At 44.9% G+C, this 19,856-nt stretch overlaps 1 protein-coding gene across 1 annotated transcript in view; it reads right to left on the bottom strand.

Annotated features, from left to right (window-relative positions):
• Window positions 1–17,382, bottom strand: part of GPR139 (G protein-coupled receptor 139) — a 38,579-nt gene extending 21,197 nt beyond the window's left edge. The window contains exon 1 of the mRNA XM_047839305.1: window positions 17,259–17,382. Coding sequence (XP_047695261.1) covers window positions 17,259–17,382 — 124 coding nt within the window. The remainder of the gene's footprint in view (window positions 1–17,258) is intronic.
• Window positions 17,383–19,856: the final 2,474 nt, after the last annotated feature.

The raw sequence follows: 19,856 nt of genomic DNA, 5'->3' as shown, positions 1-19,856 counted from the left end.
GGGAAACTAAAATAAGGAGGATAACTATGTAACTATTTAAGAAGGCATCATCATCATTATTTATTGATAGTATAATGGTATGCTTAGAGAACTCAAGAGAATTAGCTGGAATGTTATTAGAACCAGCAAGAGAATCCTCAAGAGAACCAAAGCCCAAAAGTAATAGCAATTGTTGCTTACACAATGGAATGGGAAGAAGATTCCATTCACAAGCTTCTAAGTGCCAACACCCTCAGAGGCTATATATTCCTAGCAGAGGTGAAGAGAATGGCTTCCTTTTCAACCTTGGGTTGCACTTTGTCTCTTGCATCCCCAACCAGTCCTGCTTGAGTCCAAAGTCTTTCAGCATCTCTCACCAGACTGTTCTGTTGGCTCTGGTTCTTAACAGTATAAAAAATAAGGTTTAAATCCAGTTGGCCTGATGGGGGAGTTAGATGCCACCCCAATTATCTTGCCAGTATCCCCTCAGGGAAGATTTTCTACCTGATTCCTGATTCCTACCTGATTCTACCTCCAACACAGGCAGCCTTTACAATTCTATACCCCAGAGGTTAGGTGCCTCAACTCCCCATATCCATTTCAGTGGAAGAGATCATGGCTTTAATGAAAGCCCCACTTGGATGATCCTGGAACCAAAGAACTGTTCTGACCAAAAGCACAATTAGTGCTTCAGCTGAGCAGATGACATCACTCCTGATGTCTGGGTTAGAAGCCTGGCTTTGTCATAGCACTAACTGCATGACTTTGAGCCACCTCACAACCTACCATGTGTCTCAGTTTCTTGTACCCCATCTGTAGAATGGGGTAATAATAGCTATTATTATTATAGAATATTAGGTATTATAGAATATTAGGTATTATAGAATAATACCGACTTCATGGGTTAGAATTAAGTTAGTTAATTCATTGGAAGTACTTGAAACAGTGCCCAACAGGTCATAGGCATTCCATTCATGTTAGTTACAATTATGGTAAATAGCTGTTAGTTTAGTTTCTACCATCAGGTCTTCAGTAACTGTGCTCTCCAAGCTTCAGCCATGGATACTGCTACATGGGGGATGTGATGGTAGATGCATGAGTATGGTGTCAGATCACTGGTTTGGGGCTTTGACATCATCCTGAGCTTTTTTTCTGAACAGCAAAGTATTACACTATAAGGTATACATTTTAAAAGGTAAAAAATGAACATATGCATTTTAAAAGGTAAAAAATGGCCAAATGCTGATAATTTCATATAGTACAACCTTACAATTTTCAATTTACTTGTTTTGCCCACTGGACAGTACACATCTTAAAAGTATGGGCAAAGTTCATTCATCTCTCTCATTCCCAGTTCTTAACAAAGATTCTCATGTGAAGGAGATGCTCCATTCATGTGTATGATGAAGAAAGAGATTTGTGGTCAGAATTCACATTGCGTATTGGGTACCAGATATTAGGAAGGTGAGTTCCAGATAGTAGGAGCAAAAAAAGTCTGCCCTGTGACCCTGCTGCATTCCCAGCAACCCAACCCAAGACTGGGGTTGATTTCTTCTTCTTTGTCCCATGGTACATGGGCTTCCCTCTTGCTCATATCTTACCAATTTTCATGCTACTGTGAGTTGCTTCTTCATCTCTTCAGCTAGATTGAGTCCTCCCTGAGAGCAGGAACCCAGATCTGTTTGTCTTTGTGTCACTAATAGCTAACACATAATTTGCGAATGAATGAATAAATAATGGAAAGTCCTGGCAGAATTCATAGGGGAGGCTCCATTTTGGGGATCATTCCTACTTCTGACAGCTTTGTATAGGATCTAGCTTTGCTTTTCAGCCTGGCCTACCAGTAGTAACTTGAGAAAGCTATTTAACTCCTCCGAGCTTCAGTTTCATAATGGATGAGAAAGCCCTTTGTAAATTTTAATTCACTTTGCATATTGGCCAGCACTATATTAACATTAATGGCTGTTATCGATGATTCTTTTTAAGCATGAGGAATAGAGCCTGGCACGTAATAGGTGGTCAATAAACATTCACCACATGAACTGGATTTGAAATTTTGAGCACTTGACTGAAACTAAGCGCATTTATGGCTGATAACAGAAATCTTGGAAGGATTTGGAAGACCACAGAGTTTTCACAGAAATTGTTTCATCACAATATGCTTCTTAAAAAAAAAAGGCAGCTCAATTTCCATTTTGTAGGTTAGGTATGAGGTGGAGAGGGAATTCACCTGCCTGTCCTTGCTCAAAAATAATTTCAAGTAATTAAACCATCTGCTTGGGGAGAGGGCAACGGGGACACTGGGAGAGTCTTCAGTCAGGAAGGAGGACATAGTCCCTTTAAATGCCTGCAAAGACCAGGCTGGGAGGGTGAACCAAGACAGAGGTCTGTAGACACAGCATTTGTCTTTTCTGATGCTCTGAATACCAATGTTTGCAGCAGGTCCAGTGGTAAGAGTGGAGTGCAAGCAGTGATACACAGGCCTACTCTGTCTTAGCTCTGCTCCTCAGGAGCTGAATTGCCTTGGGCAGGTTATTTTACTTCTCAGAGCCTCAGTTCCCCCATCTACCAGATGGGGACGATAGAAGTACCACCTCACAGGCATTACTTTGGGGTTTAATGAGTCAGTGTGGAATAATGTGTTTGATTCAGTGCTTGGCTTGGATTAAGTGCTTGATAAAGGGTGGTGGTGGTGATGATGATAGTGGTGATCAAGATGTTTTCTTCAGTCTCTTCAAGGTTAGTGTGGACATGACATTAATGGGATAAAGAAGGCCATCACCTATTCATGTGATGCATCCACCCACCTATCCATTCAGTATTGCTAAGCCCCCTATCATGTGCCAAGGCCCCCCAGAGGGTACTGTCATCATGGAGATGACTCAGATCCCATGCCTGTTGGCATGGTTAGTTCAAAGCCTAAGTCTGCATTTTTTGATGCCCTTAGGCAAAGATAAGTTTGAGGTCCCACAGGAATTTAAATGCTTCACCCTCACCCCTGTTGTAGAACTTGTCATATCACATTATGATTATTGACTTGCTTTTCTACCCATCTAGACTGTGAATTCTTTAGGGGCAAGGGCCATGCCATGTTTATCTTTGTCTTTCGCTCATCTTTATCCCCTAGAATTCCTGGCACAAAGTATGAAATGAAAAGAAGTCTGGCCTCATGTAATGGAGCCAGATCTTTAACATAGCCTAAGGAGTCCAGGTGAGGATTTGATAGGAAATCCTTGTCAGTCTTAAGAAAAAAAATCCTCTATTAAAAACCTACCATGTGCCAGGTACATTGTCTTGTGTATTCCCCTCAACAAGGGGTGCATCCTTGTTACTAATTCTCATTTTACAGATATGGAAATAGACATTCAGGGAAGCTAATTGCACACAGCCGGAAAGTCCAGTGGATCTCAAACCCAGGTTTTCACCAACTTCCCTTCTTGCAGGAAAGCATATAGTGTGGTTGGAAAGCATAGATGCGGCTAAAAGTGTGGTGGTATAAATGGATATGGGATATATGTACGTATGTGTTAAGCTTTAGACAGTAAGACAGTAAATTTAAAATCCTATAGGAGCAAGGTAGGGAACAGAAGTGAGAGAAACAGGTCAGGTGTGTGTGTGTGTGTGTGTGTGTGTGTGTGTGTATAAAATCTTTGTGCTGGGGCACCATAACTCCGATGAACTGGGTAGCACAAGTGCCACCTAAAGAAGGCTGTGGCTACTTGGTTCTAGGCACTTAGTGACAGGGAAAGCTCAGTTTTTCCAGCCTTTGAAATTTTCCAAGACTCATGAGAAACCTGAATTTTTAAGAGATTGCCTCTGAATGTTAATAGGCATGGTGCTGCCTTTTAAGAAAACCTTTCACAGGCTTCTTTCACATTCCAAGGGGTCTGAGTTTCTGGTTGGTTGTTGGCTGTTGGCTGGCTATGACCCCCAGTCCAGGCCTCTTCAGGAGGTTATATGAGGGTGGTTGAGAAAGGTATTAACCAGCATGTATCTGAATAGCATTTTGAGGAAATTATTCAGTACTGATAGTGATTAAGGAAAAAAAAATCCTCTTATTTCTTAGAGCCATTCTCTTCTGGCCAGAAGGTCTAACACTGAGAAGATCCAAGAGGCAAACTACCATTTTCTTTCCTCTTCCATGAGCATTCTCTTCCTATTTTCAGGACGTCCTTGGAGTCTCCACCTCAATCCTGGGGGCATTACTCCCTTCTTCCTGTAATACCTTGGGTCATTAGAACTGAATGCAGTCACGATGATAATGTCTCTCTACCATGCCAGCCAGAACTCAATCCTGTTCATTTGTCAAATGACAGTGCTGAAGGTGACCCTTTTCTTCTTGTCCAGACACTTGCTTTCTCTCTGTTCAGGACTCTCGCAATTGACAGCTGGATCATTAGCAGGACTTGCCCACTGCCACAACCAAGATGATAGCTCTCTGTTGTGCTGCGGGCGCTTTGCCATGGTGCCTGGAGAGCCAGGCACAGATGTCCTTGATGTCTGAGGACATTGTTAGTTTGCTTACTTCACATGTCTGATGCTGTTTCACTTGGAGACCGAGGTGATGGTGGATGGGGTGGGAGTAGGTTTGGAGCGTCTGTGAACATGACCCTTGACCCACACTCCTACTGTGTGCCGGGCACTGTGTTGGCCACTCTACAGGTATTGCGCACTCTCTCCTACTGGAAACCAGAGATCGTTCACACTACAACAGCTTCCTCTTCTTTCCTAAGAAAAGGAGCTTTCCTCCTAAACCACCTTCCATTTGTTTTTTTCACAGCAGCCAGAGAGACCTTTGAAAAACTCAAATTAGGTCATATCACATGCTTAAAAGGCTCTGGTCTCTTCTTGCAAATCCAGATTCCTCACTGTGGACCAAAAGGCCCCACAATCCAGCCAGTGTCCGCCTCTTCCCCTCATCTCCTGCCACTCTCCCTCTTGTTCATTGTATTCCAGCCACACAAGTCTGCCCTCACTCCACCTCCTTCCCACCTCTGAGCCTTTACCCTGTGGAGTCCCTCTGCCTGGCATGTCCTTCCCCTGTGTTTCTTGTGGCTGGCTCCTTCTCATCATTCCGGTGTCATTCTGGACATCAACTCTTTGGAGAGCCCCTTCCTGACCACCCTATGTAATATAGTTCCCTATCTCCTTACCACGTTGTTTTCTTGATGGCATGTATCAATATCTCAAAGAGTGTTGTGTATGCATTTGTTTATTTGTTTACCACTTGTCTCCCTGGTAGAATGTACACCTGTGCAGACTTTATTTTTCCTCCAGTGCCTACATAGGTGCCTGGCATATGAAAGGAGTGCCACATATATGCCAAATAAATAAAGTTGTTATCACCCCCATTCTCAGATAAGGAAACTGAGGCTCCAAGAAGGGTAAATTACCTGCTCAAGACCTCACAGTTAGCAAAGTTGCAGTGCTGGGATTCAAACCCCCAGGTGTGCCTAATTCCTAAGCCAGTGTTACTTTCCTGATAGGAAAGGTGGTGTTGAGCCTTTCAGCCAGGACAGGTGGTGTTCTGGAAGGGTCCTGGGTGCGGAGGGTGGACATGATGTGGAAGCCAGGCTCTGTGAGGGTTGAGAATGTGGGCCTGTGATTCCTTTAAGGAATGCCCATCTCTACCCTTTTCATAGCACCAGCCCCTCTTGAGTTCTCTCTCCAGTTACTGCTCCATTCTGCTACCTTCCAGGGAGGCCACTGCTTTTCGTTCAAGAGGCAGATGATGGTTCTTGTCAGCAGCTCTATGGAGCTGAACCATGGTGGTGAGGTCCAGAATGCTAACAGCAAAAGGCTATAGCAAGGACCAGACCATTCTATACCTTTGACTGTGGGAGGAGTGTGTGTGTGTGTGTGTGTGTGTGTGTGTGTGTATGTATGTGTATGCATGTCTCTGTGTGTGTATCCCTGTGGGTGTATGTCTGTGTGTTTGCATGTCTGCGCATCTGTGTGTCTATGTGGTGTCTGTGTATATGCCTGTGTATGTTTGTGTGCACACATCTGTGTGTGTGTGTGCACATGCGCATGCATGCATCTCTATATGTGTGTGTGTGTGTGTGTGTGTGTGTGTGCGCGCGCGCGCACGTCTCTCTGTGTGGGTCTGTGGATAGTCCCTCCTGTGAAGTCATGTGGTAGATAGTTTTCCCTGCACTTAGCTGTAAATGATAAGAAATGTCTGTGGTGGAAAAGCAATTGCCCCAGGTCTTCAACTGCCAAATATTCTGGTAAACAAAGGGGGAAAGAAAAGAAATCATTGGTTAATACCAGAAGTCAAAAGGAGTCAACACTGTAGAATGTGTTCTCCCAATTCAGGGTCACTTTGTGTGGTTTCTGTAAAGCTCTGATTTCCTGTTTCCTCTGCTTACATCTCATGCCTTGTTTTCCTCCTGTCCTCAGACCACCTTTTGGCACTCCAGACTTGTCCTCTTTTTGTTCCTATATGGTGCACCAGTCCTCTCTTGCCTAAGAGTCATCGTGAAGCCTGTCCCCCTTGCCTCTTCTTCCATTCTTTCCTTCCTCAGTCTTCAGGTTCTAGGTCTTCCCCACTGGGCAAGTCCCCCCACAAAAAGCTCTCTTATCACCCTGTGCCTCTCCTTCATGTTCTTCTCACATGGGACTATTTACATTTATTCAGACTTCTGGTCATGCTGGTCTTCCCCACACGAACATGCAGACATCGAATGGGTCTTTTTAGACTTGCCATGAACCTACCACAGACTTGCCATGAGCCTACTTGGCAGTGTCAGGCACATGGATAGATGGATGGAAGGAGAGAGGGAGGGATAAGTGAATCAATAAATGCAGATTCAGGGGCTCCTGGGTGGCTCAGTCGGTTAAGCGTCTGACTTCGGCTTAGGTCATGATCTCATGGTTCGTGAGTTCGAGCCCCGTGTTGGGCTCTGTGCTGACAGCTCGGAGCCTGGAGCCTGCTTCACATTCTGTGTTTTCCCCTCTCTCTGCCCCTCCATGCTCATGCTCTGTCTCTTTCTGTCTCTCAATAATATATAAATGTTAAAAAATTTTTTTAAAAATGCAGATTCATTTGCCTAATTGTGCTTTCTGGTTTCTTGTCTCATCCTTCTTTGCCATGGGGCAAAATGAAAACATGTATTTGGGTTGAAAGTCACAACTCTCACTGTAGTTCAGCTGGTCATGACTTTTACTCAAGAGGAGCCTAAGTCATTCAGCTTCACTTGATAGAAAAGCAAAGATCCTGGATTATCCATACTTAGAAGTTCTCTCCGTTTGAATACCAATGGGATTCACGGTAGCCACATCCTCCCCATGCCCCAACCCCCTTTCTCTTTCTCTTGGTGGGGGACAGATGGTAGGGCTGTTGCAATGGCCAAAGCACACTGGATTCAGAATCTAGAAGATTTGGGGTCAAGATCACACCTGATTAGCTGTGTAACCTTGGGGAAATTTCTTGTCCTCTCCGGGGCTTCAATTTTTGTGTTAAGAACATTGTACTATATCAGGGCTCCCCAGATTTTAGTGATTGGCCACCAATATTATGATTTTTGCCATATTCTTGTGTCCCCTGTGCTATTATTAACATTTTGTTTTAAAGTGACTTGTCTTTTTCCCCCTGAATTTATACTTTATACAATACTGCTGTCCAATATAAATGTAATGTGAACCACATATGCAATCTTGATTTTTCTAGCAGCCACATTAACAAAATAAGAAACGGGTGAAATTAATTTTAAAAATATATTTTATTTAACTGTGTTCATCCAAAAATGTAATCAATATAAATTATTAATGAGATATTAAATTTTTTTCATACTAAATGTCCAAAGTCTGGCATGTATTTTACATTCTGAGCACATTTCTCTAAGGATGCTAAATTTTTCAGTGGAAATCCTGATTTCTGTTTAGATGTCATAAAATATACAGTTGAAAATTTCAGAGTAGATTCGCATACCCAAGTTGTTCCAATATACAGTTATTGTCCAATAACTGAATCAAGTATCAGGTCTTAATTGTAAATGAATTGAAATGAAATTGAATGAAAAAATCAGTTCCTCAGTTGTGCTACTCAAATGTCAAGTGCTCAATAGCCATGTGAGGCTGGTGGTTACTATATTGGACAGCATATATAGCAACCCTGAATCCCAAACCCACCTCCCTGTTGTAAACAGAAGATAGCCTTAAACATAAATATAATGACAGTGCAAGGGTGACATTAAATTTTAGCTAGATACTGCTGCTTCCCAAGGCTGAGCTCTAGGCCTGCTCTGTGTCTGTTAATAAGGGAGGTTTAGCACACGTGAAAAGGTGTTAAAGACATACTAGCACCAAGATGAGACTTTCCCTTTGATAGAATCAGAAAGGTTGAGAAAACTGAAAAGGGATTAAATAATGATGCAGTCTTGTGCCACCTAAAATAATCCTACATAAAACAACAATAACAACAACAAAATGCCCCTAAATCTAGATGATTACTCTGAGTTCTAAAATTCCACAGCCTGTTTCTCCTTTACTCCTATCACTTTGCTTCCTCAAGAAATCACTAGCAGTGTGATTTTATAAAAAGGGAACTAAATTAAAGTTGGAAAAGTTAAGTTCTGGTTTAGATTCTGCCATTCCTAGCTCTGTGACATTGGCTAAGGTGTCAGTTTCCTCATGTTATAAAATGATGGTGCTGACATTGATTAAAAAACAGCAGCCATGGAGTGGCAGACATTGGGACCCCTGCTAGCCATGAATTGCTTCATTTTGTCTGTACATACACCCTGTGAAAAAGGCACTTTTATACCCATTCTGCAGAGACGATCACTGACGCTCAGAGAGGTTTAAGCAACTTGCCAGAGCCCTGCCACTAGGAAGTCACAAGGCTGGAACTTGAATCCAGGTCAGTGGGAGACCATGAGCCCACATCCTAATCCACCATGCTGTCAGGTTCTAAGGGCTCTTCCCATTTACAAAAAAAAAATGGGGGATTTGTGTTCCAGGACATTGTCAACATGCAATTTGTGGTACTACTTGGAGTCCTTTCTTCTAGTCATGCCAAACCCCTGGTTTCCTGAGTTGGCATGCTTGTTTTTTTTTTTAGTCATGTGTTTCTTTGGGTCTCCCTCTCTTTTATTCCTTACTCCTCCCCCTAGCTTCTTGTTTTTATTCTCCACACACTGTGCACTGTGTTGGCATTTCTTGGTACCTCTTAAAGCTTTACCCACTCTGGAGTTTGTGAATTGGCAGCCTGGTGGGCTGTATCAAGCCTGAAGATATGTTTGGTTTGGCTCATGCAGTGCTGGCTCGCACAGTGTTTTTTAAAATTTTTGAATTAGTTGCCAACATTGAAACATTAGGATATTTCATATAAAAATCTAGATTTGTAGATTTTTGGAAGAATTTGGCAACACTGCATTGGCTAGAGAGCTGAGTGGTGATGGTACTTTGTAACCTCCTCCAGTCCTTACTCCTCCCCACTCCTCCCTATTGTTTGTTACCCCTGTCCCTAGTGATCTAGTCCAAGTGTTGCTTGTCAGCTGTCATTGTGTGTGTGTTGCCATTTTCTTATCATAAAGCTGGATAACAGTAATGAGTATCACTCTGTTGATTTCTAGCTATGTGACCATGGGCATCTCATCATTCTCATCTGAAAAATGGGCATGATAAGTATGCACACCTCAAAGGGTCATTGTGGGAATTAAATGAGCTAGTGCCTGTAAAATGCTTTGAAGAATCCCTAGTATATAGTAAGTGCAACAAACGTGCTAGCAGTTGTTAAGAGGAGAGTGCAGTGGTTTTGGTACATACGTCTCTATCACTGAGGGAAGATTAGAGAGACCAAAAGGGCCACATGTTTTCAGAAAAACAGCAGGGAAGGATGATTCTTTGGGTAAGTGAAATATTTCTTAAAACTGGGCCACTTTGTTTATTTATGCTATCTGACTGCCTCTAGCAAGTATTTGAGTTCAAGACACCTGCCCTTCCCTGCCCCCAGCATTTCATGGCACCCTGTGCAGGGCTAGCATCCCCTATCAGCATTGCCCACACAGTTCAGATCACATGGAGGTTCAGTGGCAGGATCTGTGTTCACCTCCCTGCATCACTTCTGTTTATGATCCTGGCTGCAGAATGCAGGGGACTCTTCTGGGTCCTTGTCAGTCCCTTTATCAACTTTAGCTGAAGAAGATTTCATGTTCTGGACTGATGGTATTTCTGGAGGTTTCACTGAACCACAAGAAACTCTTTGAGAGGTACAAATTCCTTAGGCTTATGATAGAATTGATTGTTTAATCCATTGGATAATTCTTTCTTAGTTTTCCAGGGCAAGGAGTTTCATTCCTGGTGGGTGCACTCTGAGTGGAATTGTATGGGAAAGACCTTGGTCAACAAGGCTTGTTGACATGTTAAACAATAAAAACAACACCAGGTACTCTTTATTGAGCTCCTACAATGTTTGAGGGATTGTGAGAAGCCTTTGCATATTTTATTTTGGATCACCACAGTAACAATGCAGGGCACAGAAGGTTAATAACACTTACTGAACTCTTACTCTATACAAGAGCAAACATGTGCCAAGAATGGTGCTAAGTATTTTTACATTTTCATTTAATCCTCACAACAACCCTATGAGATAGGTATTAGTATGGCCCCACCTCATTGATGAGGCTGCGACTCATAGAGGGTGAGAAATTGGCTCAAGGTCACAGACTGGTAAGTAGGGAAGCTAGGATTCAAACCCATTCAGTCTAACATCAGAGACCTCTTTCTTAAATGCTGAACTTGGCTGATTATTTTATTACAAATGAAAACTGGGACTCAGAGGTACAGTATCATATCTGAGATCACACAACAAACACGGGTAAGATACAGGATCCAAATCCATGTCCATTCAGTTCCAGTGCAATGCATTTTATACACAACCTCAAAAGCAGAAATTACACATGGGATCACTACAGAAATTGTGCAGGGGCAAGGACAACAAAGCTACTGTTCTGGACCCCAGCCCAAGGCCAACCTGGCCAGCCTCCAGCATAGCTACTTCACTGGTCAACGCTTGTGTCCCATTTATGGGCCATGTCTCCAACTGAGCTATACAAGCAGAGCCCAGCTCTCTCAGGCCTCTGACAGACCCACACTGTGAGTTAGTGCTAGAGAATAGCCTGGAATCCAGGACTCCTCATGCAGTGCTCTTTCTCCCACTGTTACAACAGGGATTCTAGGGCCAAATGTGCATAAAGAGGGGCCATACATGTTACAGAGAACAGTGAGGTGTCGCATATAGGGACCTTCACATAAGAGTGCCTATGTGATTTTGAAAGGGGCACCCATTAAATTATGGTACAGATATACAATGGAATACTATGCAGCTTCATAAAAGAATGAAAAAGCTTCAATATACCATGATGGATGATTAATATATTAAGTGAAAAAGAGCAAGATGGAGGAGAGTGTGTATAATGTGCTCATTTTGAGAACAGTAAAAAAAAAATGAAGAGTTGAGATCCTCTGTTCATACTTGCTTGTATATAAACTAAAACACTCTGAAAAAACAAATGAGAAACCAAGATACTGATGCCCTCGTTATCTGTGTAGTAGTGATGATGGGGTGGATTTAGGAATTGGTGAGTGGGGGAAATGGATGGGAGGGAGATTTCGCAATATGTGCCTTTTTATATTACTAGGTTTTTGAATAATATGAATGTCATTGCCTATTTAAGGCTCTCTCTCTCTCTCTCTCTCTCTCTCTCTCTCTCTCTCTCTCCAAAAAGCAGCTACATAGCAAAGCAGTCCATTCCTCATCTGCAGCCAACCTTCTGGGAATATGTGTCTAATATTAGTTCCTCTGGCTTTTCAAGGAAACTTGGAAATCGGTTTTTTTAATTCCAATTTTTAGTTTCAAATTGTCCATTGCTAATACATAGAAATACAGTAGGTTTTTGCATATTAACAGTGTGAACATGGTGCAACATGTACAAACATGGTGAACTCACTTATTCTGAGGAGCTTTTTTTGTGTGGAGTCTTTGTGATTTTCTATGAAGGTAATTGTATCATTTGTGAATAGAAACAGTTTAATTTCTTCCTTCTAGTATACCTTTTTTTAAACAATTTTTTAAGTTTATTTATTTTGAGAGAGAGTACAAGTGGGTGAGGGGCAGAGAGAGAGAATCCCATGCAGGCTCTGCACCATCAGTGCAGAGCCTAACTTGGGGCTCAAACTCACAAACTGTGAGATCATGACCTGAGCTGAAATCAAGAACCAGACCCTCAGTTGACTGAGCCACCCAGGTGCCCCTTTCCAGTATACCTTTTATTTCGTTTTCTTTCCTGGCTAGAACTTCCAGTATGATGTTGAATTGGAGTAGCAAGAACAGATCTCCTTGCCTTGTTCTAGATCCTAGAGGAGAAACATTCCATCTTTTATCATCACATGTGATGTTAGCCATAGGTTACCTATTGATAACCTTTATCAGGTTAAAGAAGTTCTCTAGTGTGATGAATTTTTATCATGAATGGATGTTGAATTTTGTCAGATACTTTTTTATATCTACTGAGAAGATCATATGGATTTCCTTTTTTAGGTTTTTTATTATGGTGGATCACACTGAATGATTTTCAGATGTTGAGCCAGCCTTACATTCCTGGGATAAACCCAACTTTATCTTGATTTGTTATCATTCTTATATATTCCTGAGTTAGATTTGGTAATATTTTATTGAGGATCTTTTGTGTCTATGTTCATGGGGAATATTGATTGGTAGTTTTCTTGTAATATCTTTGTCTGCTTTGGTATTAGTGTAAAGCTGGTGTCATAAGACAAGCTGAGAATTTTTCCTTAATTTTCCTAATTTAAAAACAAATTTTTTTTACCGTTTTTATTTATTTTTGAGACAGAGAGAGACAGAGCATGAACGGGGGAGGGGCAGAGAGAGAGGGAGACACAGAATTGGAAGCAGGCTCCAGGCTCTGAGCCATCAGCCCAGACCCCGACGCGGGTCTCGAACTCACGACCGTGAGATCATGACCTGAGCTGAAGTCAGACGCTTAACCGACTGAGCCACCCAGGCATCCCTAATTTTCCTAATTTTTAAATGATGAAAAATATGACTTATGGAGTGCTTACTGTGTGGCAGACATTGTGTTAAATATATAACCCACTGAATTTTCACAGCAACTCTATGAGGTATGTGCCATTATTATCATCATCCAATTTTACAGATGGGGAAACTGAGGCAGAGAGTAAAGTCACTTGCCTAAAGTTACACAGCATATAAATAGCAAAGCCAGGACTCAAACCCCAGAGGGCTAACTCCAGACCTTGTACTGTTAACCTGTTTACTATATTTTCTCAAAAGATGTTTATAGGTTCTCAAAAGAGAATGCATCTGAGGGCTCAGTCCAGCTTGCTAGTCACCATTTTCTCACCTCTTGTTAGCAGCAACTGTAACCACCACGTGTCAAAGCACTATCTGACAGGTGACAGACTCATCATCTCCTTCATTGTGCACCGATCCTCACAGGCAGGTATTACCATCCTCACATGGCAGTTCCAGAAATGCTCCTATCTGCTGGGCTGTGTGTGGTGTCAGGCTATCGTCTTCCTTACCTTGTCTCCCGTAACATCCCTGGTGCCTTTTAGAAGGTAAAATTTAAAAAAATATCTTTCATATCTCAGTTTAATTTCGTGCTGCTCCTTCCTTATCAGCCAGGCTCACCCGTCCTCCCTGCCACTCTCTTCCCTCAGGCATCAGGCTCATCTCTTCTTCCTGTACTGCCTTCTGCTTTGGACTATCTTGTCCCATTTGGCCCCATCAGGGTCCCCAACTGTACCTTGTTAGCTTTACTGGCTTATTGCATGCATTTGGAAAAGCTAGAAACATCTTGCTTACTTAAAAGGAAGAGAAAAGAGAAATAGTTTTAGGAACAGCTGGGACACACCAATGTTCTCCACTGAGTACACAGCATAAAGGACTGGGGTTAGTTAGAAGAACTTCCTGGCAATAATGAAGGCACCGTGGTACAATGGAAAGAGCAGGTGTTTACATACTGGTTTGATTGTGTGACTGTGGACGGGATGCTCCATTTCTCAGAATCTCAGTTTGCTCATCTGTAAAATGGGTTCAGGGACATGTACAGGTCCCAGGGATGTGGTGAAGATTAAGTGCAATAATCTAAGCATTTAGCATAGAAAAAGATCCCGTGCAGAGAAGGCACTAACAAGTGTTTTCCTCAGTCCAGGCACTGTACTTAGCCATTTTTATATGGATGATCTTATTTAATATACATTATCTGTGTGGGTAGTTGGTAGTGCTGTTACCCCCATTTTACAAGTGGGGTAATTTGTGGTACAGAAATGTTAAGAATTCTTAAGTGGCAGAGCTGTGCCCATACTTCATATTAGGACCCCCGGGTCCCACTCCAAAGCAGTTAAGTTAGACTGAGGTGATTCCTAGAGGCAGGGGATTGGACCACATGGCTTTTCCCAAGCTCTTCCTTTTAGTCTAGATACTGAAGGAGGTAAGAAACATCTGTGCTTTCTCCTAGTCACTAGCTCCCTTGTTGCCAAACAGCCACTCCTCATCCACCCCTCAGTTTCCAATCACTGTGAGAATTTGGAAATGGGGGTGAGTTCACTGCCAGGAAAAGTGATTCAATTAAAATCTCAGTTTTCAACAATATGACCAAGCTCTGTGGTCTGTTACTTCACACTCAGCATAGCTGTGCATCCTGGTCAGTAGCAGGGCAATGAGGGTTTGCTAATTGCCGGTAGCTGGGGGTGGGGAGGGGAATACTGTAGTGAGCTCAGGCGCTGAGCTAAGTGGTTTTCTTGTGTGCTCCCAGTCCCTTCTCTGACTCCCATGCCACGCAGTCCCCCTCCTTACAACCAGATCAGCTTCATGATGACCACAACTGCAGTGTCACAGCAGCAGTCAGTCAGTGTGTGGTGTGTCAGGCACTGAGCTGAGCGCTTAACCTGCACCATCATCTCCATCAACGTCTTTCCTTCTTGCCATCATTCCGGGAGGTGGCTGCTGTCCTAATGCCTGTTTTACAGATGTGGAAACTGAGGCACAGAAACACAGAAGGTCCACATGTTAACAACCAGCTCTGCTTCATTCTGCAGTCTGCATTCTTAGTCACTAGGACATACTTGCCTGCCCTTATGGTTCTAAGAGAATGACTTAAGGATTTCACCTTCTGAACCACCTTGCAAGCAATTAACAAAACACTTATCAACCTATCATCTTCCTGCAAGCCTGCCCTCTTCAATCATCCTTTTCCAGAATGCTTGGTCCTTCTGCATCCACCACAAGCTCCACTTGTGAGCTCCTTGAATCCTCTAGGCACCTCTTTAGCACTTGACACACAGTAGGTGGTCACAGCTTTTAGTGGAGCATAAGAACCTATCAGTGCCTTCCAAGTTCTCATCCTAATCCCTCTCTCTTTGTCTCCTAACCCTGGGCTCAGCCATGATGAGCCTGTGCCTAGGACTGCTTGGCACACAATAGGTGCCAATGCTATGGGTCAGGAAGGCCATGTCTGGCATAGGAGTTATGCTGTAAAGATGTGAGGTATCTTGTTTTCCACCTTGAGGTGTTTGAAGGTCTGAGCTTTCCCCTGTTCTACTCATCTTCATGTCCCTGCTCTGGGCCCTTGGAGCCTCCCCGTCTTTATGTCTCCGTCCCTTAAAGGGGTTTCAGAAGGAAAGCCTGAGACAGTAGCTTCTTTAGTCAGCAGAGGAGATGGAGGGTTGAAGGCGGAGGGGTCAGACATTCTGATGTGAGAGCCGAAGGGAAAAGGGGCGGCTATCACTTCTCTGGTTCAGCAAGTGTCACCAATAACCAACCTCCTCAAAAACTCACTCCCTAAAAGAGAGCTCTGGGAGAGGCTCAGGGGGGCTGATGGGGAGGTGGGGACTGGACAAATCAATTCCTGCTCAAGGTAATTATAGGACACGTGCTGCTGCCCCAGCAGGGTGAATCAGAGGCTGAGCGTCTCTCCCAGGGCAGCCAGAACGATTAGTTAGTAATAAAAACCTCATCACTCGCTGGGAGAGAGGCTTGGTGATTGTAAACTTATGCTTTCTCATTCCTTCCAAAATTTGGGAGGGGGAATTTATATAAACAACCTTATCAGGGGCCCTGACCACCAAGTTGAATGTTTTGAAAAGGAAATGTCAACAAGGCTTTCAGAAATCCAGCTCCCAAGTTCCCAGGATGCGGAATGGCAGGGTAGATGATGTTGTGATTCTAGGCTGTATGCTGGATTTTTTTTCTTTCTGTTTCCTTTTGTCCCTCTCTTGTCTGCTTGCAAGTGATCTTTAGGAATCTTTCTGCCACACAGACCGTCTCAGAGACTATCTGGAAGAAGGGGTTATCTCACGCTGGAGCCCCAGGAACCCCCTCCCCCTCTCTCACAAACAGCAAGCACCCCCAGCCCCCAGCAGCCCAGCTCTCTTCAGGAATTCAGCAGAAGTCTCAGTCACACTTTGGAGAGGACGTTAAGATGTGGGACCAGCCAGACATCCGCAGCGGTCATGAGCTGCCCAGAATGGATGGACAGGGAAGCAAAGCCAGGGGGCAAGGCATGTCCTCAAGGAGACTGTGACCCCCTGAAGTGGCTTCTGAAGCCTGTGGGTGTCTCTGGACCCTTACCCTGGCCAAGGCATGGTCCCAGACCCACCCAGACTCTTCCTAGCCTCCCTGGAGACCCCTTCCTCGCTTAGGGGTCACAGGGGCTCATCCTTTGCTCCATCCCAGCAGCCCCAGAGAAAGAGTGCTGGGCATCAGAACCTCTGGCTTCACCTCCAATCAGGGGTGACACGCGCGGTGGGGGAGGGGGCAGAGGTTTTCTCAGGCTGGAGTGGATGTGGGGGGGGGGCCACAAGAGAAGTGAAACCCCAGAAAGCTGTGGGGAAGTGCGGTCAAGTCACACAGCCCCCACTGGACACCTTCAGGGACGCGGATTGCTTCAGATGCTCATGCAAATACTCGAATCCACGCGCACACTCACACCAACACATACACCATGCCCATCACCTGCCACGCTCGCTCGAGACGCGCACGCGCGCGCGGCACACACACACACACACACACACACACACACACACACACACACACACACACGAGTCCCTGACAGGCACAGCAACTTCCTTTCTCCCCAGTCTGGAAATGTCCGCTGTTGCCCTTAGGCTTAAACTTTTTCAGAAGGGGCGCCAGGGATCACGCGCCGAGGATGTCTAGGCCTGGGGGTTCTAGACAGGGTCGCTCCGCATTCGGGGGTCCCGGCTTCCTCCCTCTCCCCCACGCTCCTCACCTGGTAAACCGAGGCACAGCAAGAGGCTGTAATAAACCACGGGCACGAAGCCCAAGCCGCAGGTCGAGCCGGGGGACCAGGACAACGAGCTGTTGGCTACGAGGTGGGCGTGCGTGTGCTCCATGAGCTCGCCCCTCGCTCCTCTCGTCTCCGTGCCTGGCCTGCCAGCCCCGCTCTGGACGCTGGTTCGGTGGTGGCGGCAGTGGCGGAGGCAGCAGCCGGAGCAGCAGCGCCTTTCTTTCTGCAGGACTTGCTTCTACCTTTGGCCGTGGTCCCCTTTGCTCCCTCTACACCTGCCCTCCTGGAGTCCTGGCACGGCCGTCGCGTAGGGCACAGGGCGCTGGGCACGGGGACTTGGGAGGGGCTCCCAGAGCCGGTTCGTGCGCCTCCCACCTCGGACCCGCTCCGCTCCCGCCTCGGAGACGGGGAGCTGGGGCGCTGCTCCCCGCAGCCAATCAGCAGCTGCCTGGACGCGGATGGTGGGGCGAGGGGGATGCATGGGAGGAGGGGGTCCCAGCTGTCTCTCACAGCTCCAGTTTGAGGAGAAGAGTGAGACCTGGAAGCCCCAGAGGAAGACCGGGGTGGGAACAAGCTATCCCTCTGCGGGAGGGGCGTGGTGTGGGTGGGACCTGCTTCCCCGCAGCGGCTCTGGCTCCGTACTCCTTCAGCGTGTCCTCAGTTTGCCTTGCCCGATTCTCCTCCCAGTCACTTTTCTTCCCCGTTGCCAGTGCTCTGAGTCCATCTCCATGTAGAGGATCCTTCAGCCAGGGCATCGGAGGGTGGGGTTGGGGGTTGGGGAGGAGGCTGTCGGAGTGAGGATGCTCAAGGTTTGTCGGTTCTCTTGGGCCAAAGGAACAGCGCTTGAAATCTCCACTCCTACCCTCCCAAATGCTCACTTCCTCTGCCCCTCCCCTGCTTAATTTTTCTCCATCGTGCTTAGTACCACGGTCATACCATATACAGTTTATTGAATTAGTTTGTTTCTTATCTGTTTCCCCTCTTAGAGAATCAGGGACTTTTGTCTGTTTTGTTCACAGTTGCATCACCAGCTTCTACATGGTGCCTGCATGTTGCAGATTCTCATTAAACATTGAGAGAATGAAAGGCCCCAGCACCTGCTGACTTAGGGCAGGCAGGGCATGGGGAGATAAGTTTATCTTTGCTTGTCTTTGCAGGCCAGAGTGTCAGAACATGGATACTGTTAGGGTTGTGGGGCTCAGTCTCAGATTTAGCATGTAATTATCAAGTCTGATTAACCACTATAAAAATAATTTGTGTGATTTGGTTCTGGGGATCTTGTTAGAAACTATAAAACTAGAAACTTGGCTAGGCCAAGGAGCAGGGCTGCATGGAGAATCTTGATGGACCTTATTTTTACTGAGCCTCTATTTCCCCATCTGTAAAATGGGATGAAGGAAACCAGGTGCATCTTATTTCAGGGATGCTGAGCAGGAAGAGAGGGAGTAGAGAGGTAGAAGCCATGCAGACTCTGATCTGGAGAATGGAGAATGGGATGGGGTTCACTGCTGGTTCCATTGAGAACTCTGGCAGCCTGTCAAGGTCAAAGTTTCCCAGGAAATGGGTGGGTTAGATGAGAAGAAATTTAAGGTCCTGGGTCAGGCTTTTAGTACCAGGGAAGGGACAGGATGAGTCAACAACGAAGTTTGTTGAATTTTGCTCAGGGGCTGAGCCACTTGACTGGCTCTGTAAGATAATGGCGTTCTTGAGCATCAACTGTGGTTGGCTAAATTCACTCACTTATTCATTCTCTCAACAGACATTTACTGAGCATTTAATGTGTATTGATCAGGACTGGCTGCATCATTGCAGGGCCTGATACGAAAATAAAAATACAGGGCCCCTTGTTCAAAAATTAAGAATTTGGGGGGCAGCAACAGCAGAGCATTAAACTAAGTGGAGAGCCCTTTTCAGTATGGGGCTCTGTGTGGCTGCACAGGACACATTACCCGTGAAGCCAGTCCTGCGTAAGGTACAGAGGTAGGAAATAAAAGATATGGGGGTTTATGATGAGACAGCTGTGTCTTAACTCATTACATGCACACAATAACACTATTAGCTCAATTTTACAGGTGAGGAAACCAAGGTATAGAGAAGTTTGGTAAGTTGCTCAAGGCCACCTGGCTGGGATTAGGTCCAAGGCTGTCTGGCTCCAGAGCTGGTGTTGGAACCACTTCTGCTTAGTGGAAGGACAGATATACAACAGGAAACTCACACTGTAATTCAGGCACTATGACTTGAGGGCAGGGACTTCATTTGCCATATCCGCTGTATCCTCAGTGCCAAGAACATACCTAGTGCCAGGTGGGTGTTCAGAAATAAATCTTAAAATTTTTAATGTATATTTATTTATTTTGAGAAAGAGAGACAGCATGAGTGGGGTAGGGGCAGAGAGAGAATGCCAAGCAGTGTCCATGCTGCCAGCACAGAGCCTGATGTGGGGCTTAAACTCACGAAACTGCAAAATCATGACCTGAGCTGAGATCAAGAGTCAGATACCTTAAATAAATAAATAAGTAATAGAAATATATGAATAATGTTAGGGGAAGGTGTTGAAAATTCAAATGCCTACGAGCCTGG

This window comes from Prionailurus viverrinus, chromosome E3, assembly GCF_022837055.1.
Source record: "Prionailurus viverrinus isolate Anna chromosome E3, UM_Priviv_1.0, whole genome shotgun sequence".
NCBI lineage: Eukaryota > Metazoa > Chordata > Mammalia > Carnivora > Felidae > Prionailurus > Prionailurus viverrinus.
The sequence above is the reverse complement of the archived record's forward strand: the minus strand, read 5'-3'. Positions and strand labels throughout refer to the sequence as shown.